The following is a 16631-nucleotide window of genomic DNA, read 5'->3' as shown; positions in this document are numbered from 1 at the left end:
TTGACTAGATGGAATCCTGGTGAACCACTTTTTCATTTCTGTCATTGTGTGTGTGTGTTTTAGCAGCCAGCACACACACACACACACACACACACACACAACACACACAGTGTTGAGGCATTTATTGAGACACAATGATTAGTGTGTGTGTGTGTGTATGGCTGCTGCTTTCCTCGAATCAAAAGCTGACAGTTTAATTTGCAGTTTTAGTGAAACTTCTCATTTTGAAGGATTGTTTGGCTTTTGGAGGGATGTGGACTACGCTCGTACGTAGATCCGCGTGCACGTCACATCGTCAGCTCCGAAGATCTGAAACAAGAAAGAAAATCTGCTGTGACGTCTGTTTTCACTGACAGTTTACCTCAAGTAATGTTATATTCTGTCTGTATTGGATAGGAGAGCAGAGCAGAGGTGGACAGGAAGGAAACAAGGAAGGGGAGAGAAACAGCAACAGGTCCTTGTCTGGATTCAAACCATTGCTAATATATTTTGCCCATATCAGATGTTCTCTCATTGACTTCTACACATGAACCTATCCTGACATCACCTGTAACATCCTGCAGCTTAAGCTGGCACCATGGCAGCATCTGAGTCCGCCTCAACTAATTAATCCGAATAGGGGCAAGGAGCTGTTGCCCTCATTTATGTAACATTTAAAACAAGCAAGTTATTGAAATATTCTTCCCCGTATTGTTGTCATAATCAATAGCACGCAAGTTAAAAAAACATGTTTATTTCTGCTGTAAAGTTTTTAACATGGAGGTTTATGGGGATTGGCTCACTTTTGTTGCCCCAGAGGCTATTGTAGGAACTGCAGTTGCTCGCGTCCTGTTTCTCTACATGCTGTTGAAATGACCTCAAATGTTTGATGTTCCAAAAACATCGTTTTTTGCTCTTCTATAAAAACTATTCTTGCATCCCTTAATCTACATATGAAATTTGACTGAAGGAGTACTTATGTTCTGTAGCAGATTCTCCTGTCTCATCATATTTGATGCTGCTTCCTGCTGGAGAAACAGTCACAAGCTGATATCAAAATGGGCCCCGGGTTAGTCATGGGTATGACCCAAGCCCCAAAGATTTATGGGTGTCTGGAGGGGGCCGACTGCAGAGGCCACACATCATCATTATCTGGGGCGATGCAAGATGGGGATGTGGGGCCGGGGCCGTGAAAAATGGAGCTGAGACGTCTCCATCTGGCACACAGTGCAATGCTGAGGGGGACGTTAACTGGACACCAGGGTCCATTGGCATTTCTCAACAGTGTGATCAATGAGGCCAGTTAGGGGACACACACAGATTTGGAGTCTCGACACTATCAACATCTCATAATGTCACCTGACTCCACTCCCATCGTAAAGGAGCCGGTGCATTCGTCTTTAAAAATCAATATTTATTGGCTTCAAATATATCAAGTACACAAGGCTCCGTATATGGACACTTTAGTTTTATTTTCTTTCTCAGGATTTATCATCTTTCCCCTCCTTTTTTTTTGACTTTAGACTCCCCAGTCGGTCATTACTGTCCACCCATCTTAGATCAGTGAGTGCAGAACGACACCACATGCTGTCTTTATTAAGCGCACTGTCCGTCCATCTCTCCCTGGGAGCCTAATTTCTTCATCTGCTGGCCGCTGTTATGTTCAGGTTTAAACAGAAAGATCGATTTTCCTCTGAACGCAGGAGAGTGAAGTCATGGGATGTTTGCCTTTAAATCCCCAGAGTGGAATGAGAACAGTGTTTATTTTATTTACAATATTTATTTTCTGGACACGTTTAAAGGGGATTTTTCTGTCTAAAAGCTCCACATAATAAATCCTTTTTAACCCTCGAACCACCAGCTGTTATTTATACATAATCTGAATGAATAACTTGCACAGTTTGACTTCCTTAAATGTCAATTTTTTCTCTTTTGTTTATAGTGATACCTGGGACCATGAATTGAAATGCATTATTTTATGCCATGTTTGTTGTGTGGCAGATGACAGCAAGTAAAGTTGGACTGTCATAATTAATAATGCAGTGTTAAAGGCCGACTTCTGTTACCTTAACCTTGATATTAGTGCAGTTCATGTTGTATTTAACTCACTGCGTCTCCGACAGACTCCCAGAAATCTACAGCTCATCGCCGTCATACAGCAGTGTATGATATTTGTGTAGCTGTGTATCAACTGTAATGATGATCCACATTTTCCATTTTTAGTATAACAACACGATGATACAAACGTTTAGCTCCAAAATCTGGTTGGGCACTACAAACGCATCATTTCAAGACACCAGCTAGGAGGCCGAACATCAATCATTACATCAGAATAACCAAACCCAGCACAGGACTTCTATCGGTTTTTTTTTCCCAAGAGAGCCAATCAATGATGACAGCGGTGCCAGCAGATGTAGAAATCAAACTAGGCGTGTGATCGGTGCGAGGTCATAGCTGGGTGGCGACACCAGATGTGAAAATATGTTCAAATATCTGCTTACTAGTTTGCTCAAAAACCACACAGGGAAATGTTTGAAACTCCCATAGCTTAGTTTGGAGACACCATCCGTTGCTCATATTTCTCTGTCTTGCCAACAGAGGGTGTGGATGGACATGAATGCATCTGTATCTTGTAATGTAATTTAAAGCAAAAAATGAGTGTGCGATTGGCTGCATGATCCACTGCCACAAAAAGAAAAGGCTGAGAGCCAGACGGTCTGCAGAATGACCTCCTCACAGGAAGCATGTTCTGTATTTCAAAGGAACGGATTAATATTTCACCGCCATGTGTTTGTTGTTGCTGCACATCATAGCGGGCCTTTTATTCATCAGAAACACGTCAGGCTGTTTAACAGTCACTGAAACAAAGCAGCTTTCCTGTAAACATCTGGTCTGGGATTTATTGGCCAGATGGACAATGAAGCTGAGTCCAGTTTGGCTTTGATAGAGGTCTCTGACTCTCCTCTGTGGAGAAGCAATCAGGAAAACATTCGGCTGTAACTCTGGATTGAATGCAGGTTTTGTAACAAAAGGACCAAATCTGTTTTTTATTCAGGACGAGGATGTGTGTGTGTGTGTGTGTGTGTGAGTGTGAGCATGCCGGAGTGATAGGCTGTAACCTGAGAGGCATGTGGGGATGAATCACCAGGAAAAAATTTGATTTTTTGTTCTTTTTATGAGTTTTAATGCGATAGCAGCGCAGAGAGAGAGGTCAGCAGATTCACTGTCTTACATGACGCCCTCATGTTACACCTCAGCTGATGTCTTGTTAGATCTGATGGAGGCTGAGTGCCTGTCACCCAGACATTACCTGAGAGGAACAGTAGAGTGTAGTACGGTATTCCTGACTTTGATTGTGCTGCATTTACATTAAGGTTCCTGCTGCACAGTAACATCTATTAATATTCCATTCTTAAGCTTAGATGAGCCTCCAGAAGCCCCCGGGAGTTCGTCTGTCCTGACCTCAGATATTACACTAACATAGACAATAGATAACTATGGACAGAGCTGTGACCCAGTGTGTCACAGTCTTCCTAAACTCCTAATACAGGCAAAGGTGGAGCTGAGGCGAGCTGGCAGAAGCAGAAAGCTTGTCACTCAAAGCAGTCACCCATGTTCCATGTTTATTTCTGCTGTAAACTTGGAGGCGCACTTCTGGAGCCAGCCCCTAGAGGCTGTGGTCTGAACTGCAGTTTTTAAGATTCTTGTTTTTTAACACAGCATGGGCTTCATGTCTCAGTCCTGGAGGTTCCCTCTTGTGCATTAACCAGCAGTTGTTGGCCACAGAATCAAATTGCCCACCCCAGCTCTACTCTCACTCCCCCGGTTTGCCCGTATTTGGATTAACTGTGAGGTAGGGTAGACCTAGATGCTGCCAACATGGTCACTGAAGGTGTCCATATGTATTTACAATCTATACATATGTACAACAGGAGGCTCCTTACTGACAAATCACCGAAAGTTTGAGGTTACTCCCTTTGTAACAGGATTTGCTTTTTGGTGGGAAGAGAAGTGTAAACTGGTCCAGGTGGATCCCATACATGGACCGCCAACTTTGACACCTCATCTCACTTTGCCAGACTTGAACTTTAAAGAAAACAAAAAAAAACCTTCTCACCAAAATGAGCTCGTCCCCCTTCAGCTCTCTGCTCCAGAAGGTCTTTGGGCCGTTCCCGCTCAGGAGAGTCTGTTTGCAGTAAATCTTGTTTTCTGTTTCCCAAGTGGCCAAACTCTGTGGAAATGCAGCACGTTTAATGAGGTTTTCCCAAACGCATCCCCTCACTTTCACCTGGCTGTCAGCAGTAAAGCAAAGTGATGGATTATCTCTGTGTGATGTCAGTCTTTAAGTGAGCGTACCACAGCCTGGGGCATGTTTCAGCCATTTTTCTTAACCTCTGCCTGCCGCTGTGTCAAAGCTGCATCAGATTTGGTTAGTTACCTTACACTTTCTGCCGTCCACCGTCTCCTCGTTGAACTCCTCGCCTATGAGAAAGTTGATCTCGGTGGTGCGGACAGTCGTGGAGGTCTTGATGTAGAAGTGCTCACCGTTCTGTCTTATCTCCACGTGGGGCTTGGATGCAGCCGCCACCGCTACCTTCCTCAACATGGCGTTCACACCTAAAAAGCATGTACAGCACAAACATTCCAGCGTGAGCCTGACAGGTGTCACCTTGAAAATCAAGAGTTCATGTTTCAGAGATGGATGGAGAAGTTATTTCTAAGGGTAGAAGTCTGTCATTCCACAGTGGAAAGAACACATCAGGAGAAGATGTTAGGTTTTCTTATATTAAATAAAGAAGCAGCTGCAGCAGAGATGGTTATCAGCAGATGTTGCAGTGACAAGGTGATGAGAGGGAGGAATGCTGGTGCGGTTCCCTGTGTTCAACTCTCCTGTAGATCATGATGGATTCTCTTCCAAATGAGTGGAAAAACAGCCTCCTGTCATACAGTCATACTGCAGACAGTTTGATGAGAGAACACTCCAGCTAGCCATAGATATGCCTCCTGCACGCACGCCTGCAGCTGAAATTTGCTTTTTTTTGCATTTTTTTCTCGTTCAAAAATCAAAATTCATGCATTTTAAAAATAACAGCAGAAATATACGTCTCACTTTCACACCTAAGAAAGGCAGAAATGTCCCTCACCCAGAGCTTTCAGCAACTCGTCGAAATTCTCGCTGCTTTTCATTTTCCACGTTCCTCCAAAATTTGGCATTTTCCTGTATTTTGATGATTTTTTCCTGTGGGGTCCTGATAGTGTGGCAGCCTCCTGTCGTCTGTCTCCTCCGCTGCCTTTCTTCAGGCTCTCTCTCCCTCTCCCTCCCCCCCGCTCTCCTCCCTTTCTCCTCCCTCTGTTTAATGATCCCACGCCGCAGACCAAACCCCCTCGACCTCTGCCTCCTTCTCTCCCCTCCTCCGGACACACACAGATTTGAATGATCTGTAAATTCCTCCGATCTAACTGGAGGCTTCAGTAACTTTGATAGCGCTATCAAACCTGATACAGTATTGAACCCAAATCAGGTCATTTTCATGGTTTCTGCTCCAAATCATGCTTAAAGCCTCATTAAGGATGTTTATTGGTAAAAAAAAAAAAAGTTACTCGAATGAAGACTCTCTGGCTCGTTTCACTAAAACTCCTGTTCTTTCTGAGCGGAGATCCTTTGAGAGAATTATATTGACTTCTGTCGCGGAGGAATTGAGGACGAGATTGTCCATTTATTAAATGTATTTAGTCACTAGTTGTCGGTTTTAGTTTGAGTTTGAAGTGACCCACACTTAGAATGAGGGACAAAATCCACTTTCCACACACAGATCCATACTGAAGTTTAGTAACAGTTAACACAAGGCTGCAGTGATGTGACCACAGTCAAGGGGGCAGCTGCCTAAATGTACGGTCTGTGGAGGGCTGAAGTCCACCTTTGTGTGTACCTGCACATTCTGTTGAAGCCTCTTGAATTTTAGAGTAGAAAGAGGAGGAGGAGGAGGAGGAGGAGGAGATCACGTCAGTCGCACAGCTACCACTGTCACGTCCCATGAGAATGAGGGGGCCCTTCCTCTAACCCCGGCCCATTGGTTCCCTCTCTGACAGCTCCTCATCAGTCTTTTTGACAAAGTGCCTTCCAGACACGGTCTGATAATGAATGTACAGAGCAGCACAGGGAGCACTCCGTCATCCCACCAGGAAGTGTCAGCTCACAGAAGGCCTCTGCCGGCTTCACCGGGCCTCCTGCTCGATCGCCTCATTCATTCATTCATTCATTCATGGCGAGGTTCGTCTGTGGGTCTGCGGGTGGAGCCGAGTTATACAAAAGTGAAAGTTTGGTGTAGAGGGGAAGAGTTGGGAGCGCTGGAGGAGGCTGAATTGTTTTCCTTAATCCAAAGAACAGCATGTTTATTTCAGCAAATACATGCAACTATTAGGAGGAAAAAAAACAGCCTGAATCGGTGCTTTCATCTCATTATCTAACCGACATAATGGGATATGACCTCCGGTGTCACGGTGTCACCTTTGATAAGATGTATGGACGCCCCACGGTTATGAGAACATCAAGGAAACGCATTAGCTCCACTTTCCCTTTAAACTGATTAACGCGATCCCTGAGGACAAATCACATATTTTTCTAATACATTTCAGATCACAGAAACATTTTATGTTTTATTTACGTACGTCCAAAATAGTTTAGAAGCCGCTTTCTAATTAAGAGCGTAGTCGGCCCTGTGCTGTTTGACATGGCGCATTATGTAACAGCCTATTTATTGTCATGATTCAGAAGAGACAGACTCACATGTTTAATGTCTTATATTACACTCTAAAACTCTTTTATAGAACCTCGGAGAGAGAGAAGAGGGAGAGGAGAGCAGGAAGGACAGTAATGAGTCTGTAACAGTGACAACACACAACACTGACTCTGGCAGTTGTGCTGTTTTATTGACCAGACACCTGAAGACTCACCGACACAACAGGAAAGTGAAACCACACCTCAGACGGCTGACAAAGAAACAAATCACGAAAGCTGTGCAAAGAAAATTCTAAACGATTTTACTACACGAGTTTGATTCCTCGCTTTCCCCTGGAGGCCTGAGGTCAGTTCACCAGCGGGTCACGCCGCCCGAGCAAAATGTCAGATATGGCTTCATCTGAAACAACTTTCTGATCCAGTTGTCTCCGATCAAGCCAAAACCACCCGTGAAAAAAATCTCAACAACCTCGAGTTTTACCTATAAAAATATGACCCCCACCTCTACTCAAAATAGAACTGCTTGTTTTAATTCTGAAATAGAGTAAATTCCCCTTCAGGAGTCAACACAACATTCATACAAAAAGCAAAAAGACTCAACAGTTATTGTTTGTACAGTGGTCACATTCCCCAAAAACAACAAATAAATTAGGTTTAATACGCTCTTTTACAACATGAGTGGTCACACAGGAAACAGACGAACACTCGCATTTGGTGCTGAAAAGGATCAAATATTATTGCATCAAACACGACAGGGGAAACTGCATTAGATCGGCCTCACAGGTTTGAACTGCAGGCCTAGCATAATGGACTCATAGGTACTAATCCACATCACTTAACCACCGGCTTGATCACTGCAACGCTTTTTCACCAAGCTGCATACGAGTGTGTCCGAGGAAAAAAACTGCTGCTAAAACAAACTGTGCAACAGATAAAAAACTGCCACTGATTCCGATATCTACTGTTCTTCTTGTGCATATTTAGCAATTTAGAATAAAAAGCAGACTGAAGGCAGTTTAAAAAAAGAAAAAGAAACAAAGGCCAAAAAAAGCAGCTGCAGAACAGACTTAGTGTTTGACGGATAAAAAGAAAACTGCTGACCTTTCTCGACTCGACGAAGCCGGCACAATCGCAGGTTGCTACAGCAACCATCCAGCTAGCGCCACGTACTATTAACTTCTCATCAGCGCTCAAACAGGACTGAACACATGTATAAAATGAATCCCTCACCACTTGCATCTTCACAGCTTAAACAACCCTGGCTATGGGTTCTAGTGTCCAGGCTGTTAATTAATTAGTAAAAGTAATAAATTAGTTTGAAGGGCTGACTACAGATTAAAGCAGGTGACTCCGTTATGTTCCCCGATCTGTCTTCTCTTCTTTCACATCCAGGAAGTCTTTTTCGTGACGGCACGCTGTCTCCTCTACCAGTGCCTCGAGTCCACCAGCTCCGGGCGCAGACTCAGTTTTTTAAGTGTCTCGTAGCCGACCACCATGACAATGGCGGTGGGCGTGGATGAAATGATGCGGGCCGACAGCCCTTTGGTCAATCCCCAGAAGCCCTCCTCTTTGATCAGCTGCCTGAATGTCTCGATGATTGAGGTCCTCCCTTCGACCTAAACAACACACAGGACATGCTTTGAGATATTTTTTTGCTTTAAAATTGCATCCATGCCTGATTTTTATTCAAAGAGTGAAGAATTCCTTCATGTAACATCCCTGGAAAGTTGCTAACGTTTACTCATCCGCCTGGATGTCATGTTTTCATCACTGTCGGAGCTGGAGCAAATGATCATTCCTGTCTACTGTACTCAACCTAGGAATAATAGCATAGTGTGAAAAGGTTAGAGGGTTACCTGTACTCTGGCTCTGACCACATCCATTGGGTTGGTGACAGTTGAGGCAGTAGCAGCAGCCAGAGGTCCAGCCATGGCTTGTAGGATCAGATGAGGGCAGTCACTGGGAGCCATTTTAGAGAGTTGCTCTGTAAAAATATTATACATACAGATATTTTATTAACATCACCGAGAGGAAGTCCACTTCAGAGACCTGTGTTAGAGTTTCAATGAACTCCAACTGCTTACCAGCATAAAAGTGATAGAAAGGCCACCAGACAGCACTGTTTGGGATATATGTGAGTAAAGAAGCCACGTATCCTCTGTAGAATCCCCGGAAGCCATCGGCAGCAAAAATCTGAGCCATAATGTTCCGGGTTTGGCCGAACACTTTTTTCGTCTTTCCAGTCTGTGTGTCAGTGCTGAGCTGAAAGCGAGTGAGGTGCTGCCCCTGGCCCTGCATCATCAGCTGCTGAGACACCACGTCTATGGGGACAGTGATGCTCTGAGCAACCAGGGAGGCCGAGCCGCCCGCCACCAGGGACTTCACCGCATTGTCCTCGGAATACTGGGAAACGTACTTCCGCACCAGTTCATAGGTGGTTATGTACGCCTGGCCTGAGATGAGGGTGAAGGTGTTGACCATGAAGCCACGGTACAGGCCACATATGCCCTCCGTCCGCAGGATCTTGAAGAAGGCATCAAACGTGCCGCTGTAGAGCGACTTCCCCCTCTGCACCTGCAGCCGAGTGCGGATCAGCGTGGCCGGGTAGACGGTGGCACGGATGGTCATCGTCATGAACACCCCGAAAGAGTAAAACTTCCTCTTGTCGAGGTCCTCCCACTCGATGATCTGGATGTTTCTTTTCTGCTGCATTTTGCCAGCTGTGAGTGGCCCCTCATCAGACTGAGTCCTGCCTGACAACAACAACAGAGAGGAGTATGATTTGAGACACATGCTACACGATCTGTGTGAATTTATCTTTATAAAACGTAGTTTTTTCTTTATTACTTGAATAGACCACAAGGTAAGCACTCAACTATGTCAGTGTCAGTACTTGTAACATGTTCTATCTTTAATCTGGCTTTACAGGACACACTTTAGATCAATAATTACACGTCCTTATCTCAGGTTACCTAGGAAGCACAGTTCAAAGGTCAAGCTACTAGATATGTTAACGAGCTAAAGCTAACTATGTTAATATAAGCAGCTTTGATAAATACACCGGTCTTATGTCTGTGACCATATCATCTCTCCCAGTCATGACATATTGCTAAATATCCTTACTGTAGCTGACCCTGGTGTCGAGGACACAGTGTTCTTACGCCGACGTGAAGCCTGACGGCTACAGAAGCTGTCGTGTTTCAGCTAATAACGCGGACAAAGTGATACATACATAGCTAAACCTTTTGTAAAATGTACCAACTGCCTCTCTCCTTGAATATGTGTCGTTAGCCGGTCTGTGTCAGCTTACATTCACTTAGCTCTGAGGCGAACAGCGTTAGCAGCGCTTTAGCATAAACTAGACTATCAAAGCCTCTTACCTCTTTGGACAGATATTTACTTCATCCCCTGTAAGTTCTTGGCGTTTGAAACCAATCTGTCAACGTTTTATTAAAGGTACGTCATCCCAACCATTATTGTTAAGTGACCGCACAATACGTTAGCCACCACTTGGCTAATCAGCTAACTGTAGCAGAACACTTCCTGTTCCCATTCAAACGCCATACTGCTGAAATAACCAATCACACGCAGCCACTTCTTCTTCTTCGTTATTTTTTATTGTGGTGGCTCTGGCCGCCATTGACCTCCTGTGTGCCTTTAGTGAAATGAGGATGTTTCCCACCGGCACTCTGATCACCACACCTGGGTTTGGATGGTCTGAAGTCTAAACCTGTCCCACAGCTGAGACCCTCAACACCAGAGTCAATGTTGGAGTGTCACAATGTAAGATTTTTAAAAACTACATTATTTTGTGCTGTCACTTAAAAAAATATATCAATTGCTAGTTAACAAATGCCAACATGCGGAATATATTTTAAGAAATATCTTCTTTGTGCTCTTCCCTGCGAGGAAGTGGAATCTGAGTGACCCCTGATAAAGGGACGAACCAGCATCTTTCTCACCTGTTAATTTTTATTCATTAATTTATTCACAACTGCAGTTGCACTATGTGTTTAATGTGTAATTTAAGCTTTGATATAACCGTATTGTGTTTTTTTTTTCCGTTAACATCAAAAAGAGTCTTTGATTAATATCAATCTAATAATCTGAATTATTGCTTAGATTAAAACATGGCATTACTGCAGCAGAAGCAGAACATCTGTTCGACTCAGAAGTATAATAAAACATCTATTAGAGTACTTTTATTGAGAAAAAAGTGTAATAATAAATTGGATTATAACAGAATGTGTGACATTATGTCGCAAAATATATTTCAGCATTATTTGGCATATTTAAATCTGTGTGGAATTGAGTTTGTCATGTGCAATACCTGGCATAATAGTAGGTGGCGGTAATGCACCTCAAACATTAGTTGCCATCCGCCATTTAACAGAAGAAGAATAAGAATACCGGGTTTGGTCGGTCCTCCCACTGATAGGGGGCGCTGCTCAGCGGCTCCTTCACCGACTCCGGCGTGTGCGAGGAAACATTAAACTGAAAGTAGTGGAGCTCTCAGCCTGGACTGAAGTACGTCAACTTTTCATCCTAGGTAACAATTAAAAAAAGATTTTTAGTAGCTAGAGCGGATTTTGGTACAAAACTATTTATTTCCTGTTTGTAGCTGCACTTATACGCCTTTCTTTATCGTGTATTATCTTTGTAGTGTGCTAGCTAACTAGCATCCTGAGATATTGCAGATTCATTCTGCTGCTGCAGTTAGCTAGCTAGCCAGCTAGCTGTCAGGAGATTTATCAAAGCTTTGTTTGTGAGCACAATTGTGTCGGAAACTATTGTCAGAGTCGTATATAATATATTTTTGTTTAACTTGTGCGACCGCTGTCCTTTGCTTTATATGGAATTTTAACACTTTTGTTACCAATACGAAAACACGGGAGCGGTTTCTTGTGTTTATGCTAATTAATCAACTGCTTATGTTTTTTTTATTTTTTCAGAATATTACCTGTGACGCGAAAAAATGGTTTGTAGCTTTTTTTAATTGTCATTTTGTTTTACATTTATTTTTGTGTTATGCTTTGTCATCTTATACCTGTTGTTTTTTTATTTATTAGTCTCGCAGATATGACTCTCGGACAACCATATTTTCTCCTGAAGGCAAGTATCAGATTATTTGGACATTAATGCCTGCACCATCCTTCACTGTAGGACTTTTTCCCTCCCCAAGTAGTCTTTGTGTTATAAAAGAATAGATATTAAGGTTTTAAGAAGTTCCTGGTCAAGACGGAATCTTGTGCTTATTCACAGGACGCCTGTACCAGGTGGAGTACGCCATGGAAGCCATCGGTCATGCTGGCACATGTCTGGGGATTCTAGCAAATGATGGTGTGCTGTTGGCAGCGGAGAGGCGCAACATCCACAAACTGCTCGACGAGGTTTTCTTCTCTGAGAAGATCTACAAGTTAAATGAGTGAGTGAACCAGATGGTGGTTTCTTATTCTTACACATACAACATAGACGAATGGCTAACGTTTCATATGTGTGCTCATGTTTTCAGAGACATGGCCTGCAGCGTTGCTGGAATCACATCAGATGCTAATGTACTAACAAATGAGCTGCGGCTAATCGCACAGAGGTGAGTGTCTGAGGAAAACCTGCCCAAAAATATACAATAGAATAGAAGTACTTTATTTATCCCGAGCTGGGAAATTTCAATATGCAGACGCTCGGCATACTAAGCATAGATCTCTACATCACCACATGTACAGATGTTTTTTTTAGTCTGTAGCAATAACTGGTTGTGTTCACATGCTCATATTGGTATCTAAGAAGCAAATTATCCACTGATTATTTTAATTTCTTCTCAGATATTTATTGCAGTACCAGGAGCCGATACCCTGCGAACAGCTGGTCACAGCCCTGTGTGACATTAAGCAGGCCTACACACAGTTTGGGGGTAAGATGCACTGCGGTCCGCTTCAACATGACTCTCTTGCATGTCAGTGAAAAAATCTTTTAGTGATTCTCCCCTGTAACTTCTGTGTGATTCATCATCACAGGTAAGAGGCCTTTCGGTGTCTCTTTGCTGTACATGGGCTGGGACAAACACTACGGCTTCCAGCTGTACCAGAGTGACCCCAGTGGCAACTATGGAGGCTGGAAGGCAACCTGTATCGGCAACAACAGTGCTGTAAGTTTAGAACAATCCTCTCAGTCAATGCACCACTCGGTATAAAATAAAAGACACATATTCTGATTTGCATCAGCATATTAGAACCACAGCTTTCAGTGAAAATGCAGAGGTCGGAGCCACACGGGTCATTTTTACTGCCCTTATTCCACACGTGATGCTTGACATGTTGACCTGTCTGTCTCAGGCTGCGGTGTCCATGTTGAAGCAGGACTACAAAGAGGGAGAGATGACTCTGTCTTCTGCACTGGCTTTGGCCGTCAAAGTTCTCAACAAAACGATGGATGTCAGCAAGCTGTCGGCAGAGAAAGGTGAGGCTCAAAGGGGCTTTGTGGCTGTTTCTGAAATGTATAATCTAAAATGAGCTTGGGACTTTGAGCTGCTTGTGATTCTGTGCTTTATCATCTACACTGGCTGACATAAGTCTTGTCCCGTAAGCACACAGTCGCTTCATATGTTCATTTAAGTGTATTTCTCACTTATTTGTTATGATTAATGGTTCATTTTAGTGCCAAGAGACTTCACATTAATAACTGGGTGCAAAATGAAACCATCATGATGTTAAAAGCTTGGTAAAGCTCAAAGACAGACCACATATTAGAGCTTCACCTGTGACAATTCTCAGAGGTGTTTAAAAGGGCCACTAGCATACTAGAACTTCATATGAAGTGCAACCTGAGCTCTGATCATCAAGAGCCTGAAGACCGAGTCTGCTGCTGAGGTGGCAGAAATATTTAATGTACCTGAACGGCAAGTGAACAGGATACGAAAAAGATTTGAAGAAACTGGAAGGCCCTGTAAGGCAACTGCTCCGATCACCACTTGTTGGTTCGACGCTCCAAGGCCAATCCTTTTTAACTGCAGCAGAGCTCAATAATTCTTTCACACAGTGGTCTCCAGGGGAGAACTAGTGCTAGGAAAACCGGCATTACAGATGAGATGACAAAAAAGGCCTGCTGTATTTGCCACAGCTTGCAGAGAGGATGGACTGTGGAAAAGAAGGATTTTTCTGATGAATTATTGATTGAACTGCGTCCCAATCACCACAAATATTGCAGAAGACCCAAACCCCTATGGACCCCAAGTTCACACAGAAAACAGTCAAGTTTGGTGGAGGGAAAATCATTTGGTTTGGGGTTAAATATGATGACTTCATGTTGTGAAGCATGTTTCTGTATTCAAAATGTATAATTTACCCATTATTACTGTATGGGACAAGCGACTTACTCTGACCTTTCTGTCTTAATTAAGTGATTCAAGTACATGGATGACAGAACTTTATTTTGGCATAATGAACATGATCTAGAGGCCTTTAACTTTCTGATTCCACTTGATCAAATACAAGTCATACATACAAGTCAAATCATTATTTGTTGTTCCTAGAATGCAAATTTGGGACAAGACGTATGTCAGCCAGTGTACTTACTGACTAATGGACTGAGTTTCTTTGCTGTCTTGTTGCATAAGCTTCTCTTCACAATGACCGTGTGTTACATTCACTGTTCTAGTGGAAATTGCCACTCTGACACGGGAAGATGGAAAAACAAAAATCAAAGTGCTCAAACAAAAAGAAGTGGAGGAGCTCATCAAACGGCACGAAGCTGAAGAGGCCAAAGCAGAAAAGGACAAGAAGGAGAAGGAGCAGAAAGAGAAGGACAAATGAGCAAAGACGCATGTTCTGTTCTCTCTGTGTCCTTGAAGCCTGGTTTTGTCTTTTTACATTAAACATTTGGAAACTGATGGAGTGTTCTACGTTTTTGTTATTCACACAGTCGGGTTCATGATCATTAGAACTGTTTTTTTGGTATATTAGTTTCTGTACACACTGAATTTAAAATGAAACACTCAAGAGTTTCTGTGTTAAGTCAATAGGTTTGTCAAAGGTGTGGCATTAACCTTTCAGGAATTAGCTAACATTACCAACATAACACTGCCTTTCATCTTTGGACAAACGTCCTTTGCAGTCAATGACTGCCTGAAGTCTATAGAAGCCGATCAAATGCTGAGTTTCCTCCCTGAAGTGCAGCTTTCAGGGCTTTGCTGCAGCAGCTGCTGCTTGTTGGTGGCTCTTTCTGGCTTCAAGCACCTCCAGGACTTTTTTCGGAGTATTGAGGGAAGAGGCCACACCTGGACCTGCAGCTGCTGTCAGCCATTTCTTCCATATATGTATATATATATATATGTATATGGAAGAAATATACATATATGTATATATATATATATATACACATACATATATATATATATATATATATATATATATGTATGTGTATATATATATATACACATACATATATATATATATATATGTGTGTGTATATATATATATATGTATTTGTATATGTATATGTATATATGTATATATATATATATATATATATATCTTCACTCGTATCTGGAGTGTAATATATATTTATATATATTATAAATGTATATATATGTAACTGAACTTTATGAAGGTGACTGTGTATCATTGTGTAATGATCATGTGCTGCCACCAGATGGTGCTGTCAGTCCTGTGGGAGTGGATTGGCAGCCCCGAACAGCACGGCATGTTTCTCTTTTTTGTTATTGAAAAAATTACAAGAAGTAAACAGATCGATGCTCCAGTTTGGATCATTTGTTTCTTGGATAACGTTTATTAGAAAAATAATACAATTATGTGAGTAATATACTGTTTCGAAATGGAGATCATTGTTACCTAATAGTACAAATAAATTAAGAATTAAGAATACCTTTATTAGTCCCACAATGGGGAAATTGCAAATCACACTATCAGTAATATAACGGTAATATAGGTCATGCTTTACTGTTGTCCCTGAGACAGAATAAAAGTTTATTGTGTCGACAGGCCCGGTGCGTTCACAGTCCTCGGCCTCCTGTCAGGTCCTCTTGATGGTGGTGGTCTTCATATTTAATCCTTCTGTGTTAGAAATACATGGAAAACAACCAGGTGGATTCACGATTTAAGGGTTTTAATCTTGCACGTATCTTTCATATTTTCATTAAAAGCAGATCAATCAGAGAGGGACTCACTCAAACACCAGAAGCACTCACATATCCTTCAGGACGATCAAATCATGTTCAGGAACGTCAGAGATGGGAACAGAAGTGCTGTTAGAGCAGGTGGTGAATGTGACAGCAGTGTGTGTGCCATCAGTGACGGGCCCTCGCTGTGTTGGTGGTCAGACTGGACTGGACCCAGCTGTTGTTAATGCTGTGATAGATGGTCTTTAGCAGCTTTGCACTGTGAAACCTGAACAGACTCTGCTTCCCACTGCCTCTCTAAACTTTGAAGACATTTAACACACAAATATAAGAAGGAAACAAAACATGTTAGAATTTAGAATTGCTGCAAATATAAGACTTAAAATCAACGTTTTTTTGGTCAAACGTGCACAGAGATGAAGCAGTTTTTATACTGCATGCTGTCCAGCACAGAAGTAGATATAATAGACACAAACAACACATATAAAGGTGAAGAAACATGATTCACATTATTAGATAAATAACATAACTCTAAATAAAATTATTTTAAAAAAGCTACAATGTAAATATACACAAAGAAATGATTAAATTAGGTGTTTAAAGTGGCAAAATGAAGAAATTCTATGTCGAAAATAAAAAAATGGAGGCCTTAAATGCAGAATTACTGTAAGGAAACTGTATCGATAGTCAGCTAACATTCAAATTAACCTCAGTTTCGTTATCAATCATCACAAAATATCAGTGTAAGAAAGTAGAAAATATTGTAAATGTATGCTTAGA

The 16631-nt window shown here is 42.3% G+C and overlaps 3 protein-coding genes across 4 annotated transcripts; 1 reads left to right on the top strand and 2 right to left on the bottom strand.

The window, feature by feature from the left end:
- Window positions 1-107: 107 nt before the first annotated feature.
- Window positions 108-5265, bottom strand: LOC114433015 (cellular retinoic acid-binding protein 1). The gene is made up of 4 exons (XM_028401235.1): window positions 5124-5265; window positions 4418-4596; window positions 4097-4210; window positions 108-309 (listed from the first exon to the last, which is right to left on the bottom strand). The coding sequence occupies exons 1-4, from the start codon at window positions 5191-5193 to the stop codon at window positions 259-261; spliced, it is 414 nt and encodes a 137-aa protein (XP_028257036.1). The 5' UTR covers window positions 5194-5265; the 3' UTR covers window positions 108-258.
- Window positions 5266-6890: 1625 nt separating this feature from the next.
- On the bottom strand, window positions 6891-10234 carry slc25a44b (solute carrier family 25 member 44b). The gene is made up of 4 exons (XM_028401928.1): window positions 10099-10234; window positions 8803-9471; window positions 8575-8702; window positions 6891-8334 (listed from the first exon to the last, which is right to left on the bottom strand). Exons 2-4 carry the CDS (start codon window positions 9428-9430, stop codon window positions 8143-8145), a joined length of 948 nt encoding a protein of 315 aa, XP_028257729.1. The 5' UTR covers window positions 9431-9471; window positions 10099-10234; the 3' UTR covers window positions 6891-8142.
- Window positions 10235-11143: 909 nt separating this feature from the next.
- Window positions 11144-14603, top strand: LOC114433170 (proteasome subunit alpha type-4). Of its 2 annotated transcripts, none has more exons than XM_028401578.1 (9): window positions 11144-11267; window positions 11671-11696; window positions 11788-11830; window positions 11981-12143; window positions 12231-12308; window positions 12541-12629; window positions 12733-12863; window positions 13051-13174; window positions 14372-14603. In XM_028401578.1, exons 2-9 carry the CDS (start codon window positions 11694-11696, stop codon window positions 14524-14526), a joined length of 786 nt encoding a protein of 261 aa, XP_028257379.1. In that variant the 5' UTR covers window positions 11144-11267; window positions 11671-11693; the 3' UTR covers window positions 14527-14603. The 2 variants fall into 2 exon arrangements, with proteins under 2 accessions (XP_028257379.1, XP_028257380.1); XM_028401579.1 differs by having other exon boundaries at window positions 11162-11245.
- The last annotated feature ends 2028 nt before the right edge of the window (window positions 14604-16631 follow it).

This window comes from Parambassis ranga, chromosome 3 (genome assembly GCF_900634625.1).
Source record: "Parambassis ranga chromosome 3, fParRan2.1, whole genome shotgun sequence".
NCBI classification, from domain to species: domain Eukaryota; kingdom Metazoa; phylum Chordata; class Actinopteri; family Ambassidae; genus Parambassis; species Parambassis ranga.
This window is presented reverse-complemented; position numbering and strand designations above follow the sequence as displayed.

Bases quoted from the DNA above. Each gene is read 5' to 3' on its own strand.
- LOC114433015 (XM_028401235.1), bottom strand. From the start codon at position 5,193: ATGCCAAATTTTGGAGGAACGTGGAAAATGAAAAGCAGCGAGAATTTC. The intron at 4,597-5,123 runs GTGAGGGACATT...CATGCTTTTTAG, and splicing joins CGAGTTGCTGAAAGCTCTGG to GTGTGAACGCCATGTTGAGG. The intron at 4,211-4,417 runs GTAACTAACCAA...GCATTTCCACAG, and splicing joins TGGACGGCAGAAAGTGTAAG to AGTTTGGCCACTTGGGAAAC.
- slc25a44b (XM_028401928.1), bottom strand. From the start codon at position 9,430: ATGCAGCAGAAAAGAAACATCCAGATCATCGAGTGGGAGGACCTCGAC. The intron at 8,703-8,802 runs GTAAGCAGTTGG...ATATTTTTACAG, and splicing joins TTTCTATCACTTTTATGCTG to AGCAACTCTCTAAAATGGCT. The intron at 8,335-8,574 runs GTAACCCTCTAA...TGTGTTGTTTAG, and splicing joins TGGTCAGAGCCAGAGTACAG to GTCGAAGGGAGGACCTCAAT.
- LOC114433170 (XM_028401578.1), top strand. The intron at 12,630-12,732 runs GTAAGATGCACT...TCATCATCACAG, and splicing joins GGCCTACACACAGTTTGGGG to GTAAGAGGCCTTTCGGTGTC. The intron at 12,864-13,050 runs GTAAGTTTAGAA...TGTCTGTCTCAG, and splicing joins GTATCGGCAACAACAGTGCT to GCTGCGGTGTCCATGTTGAA.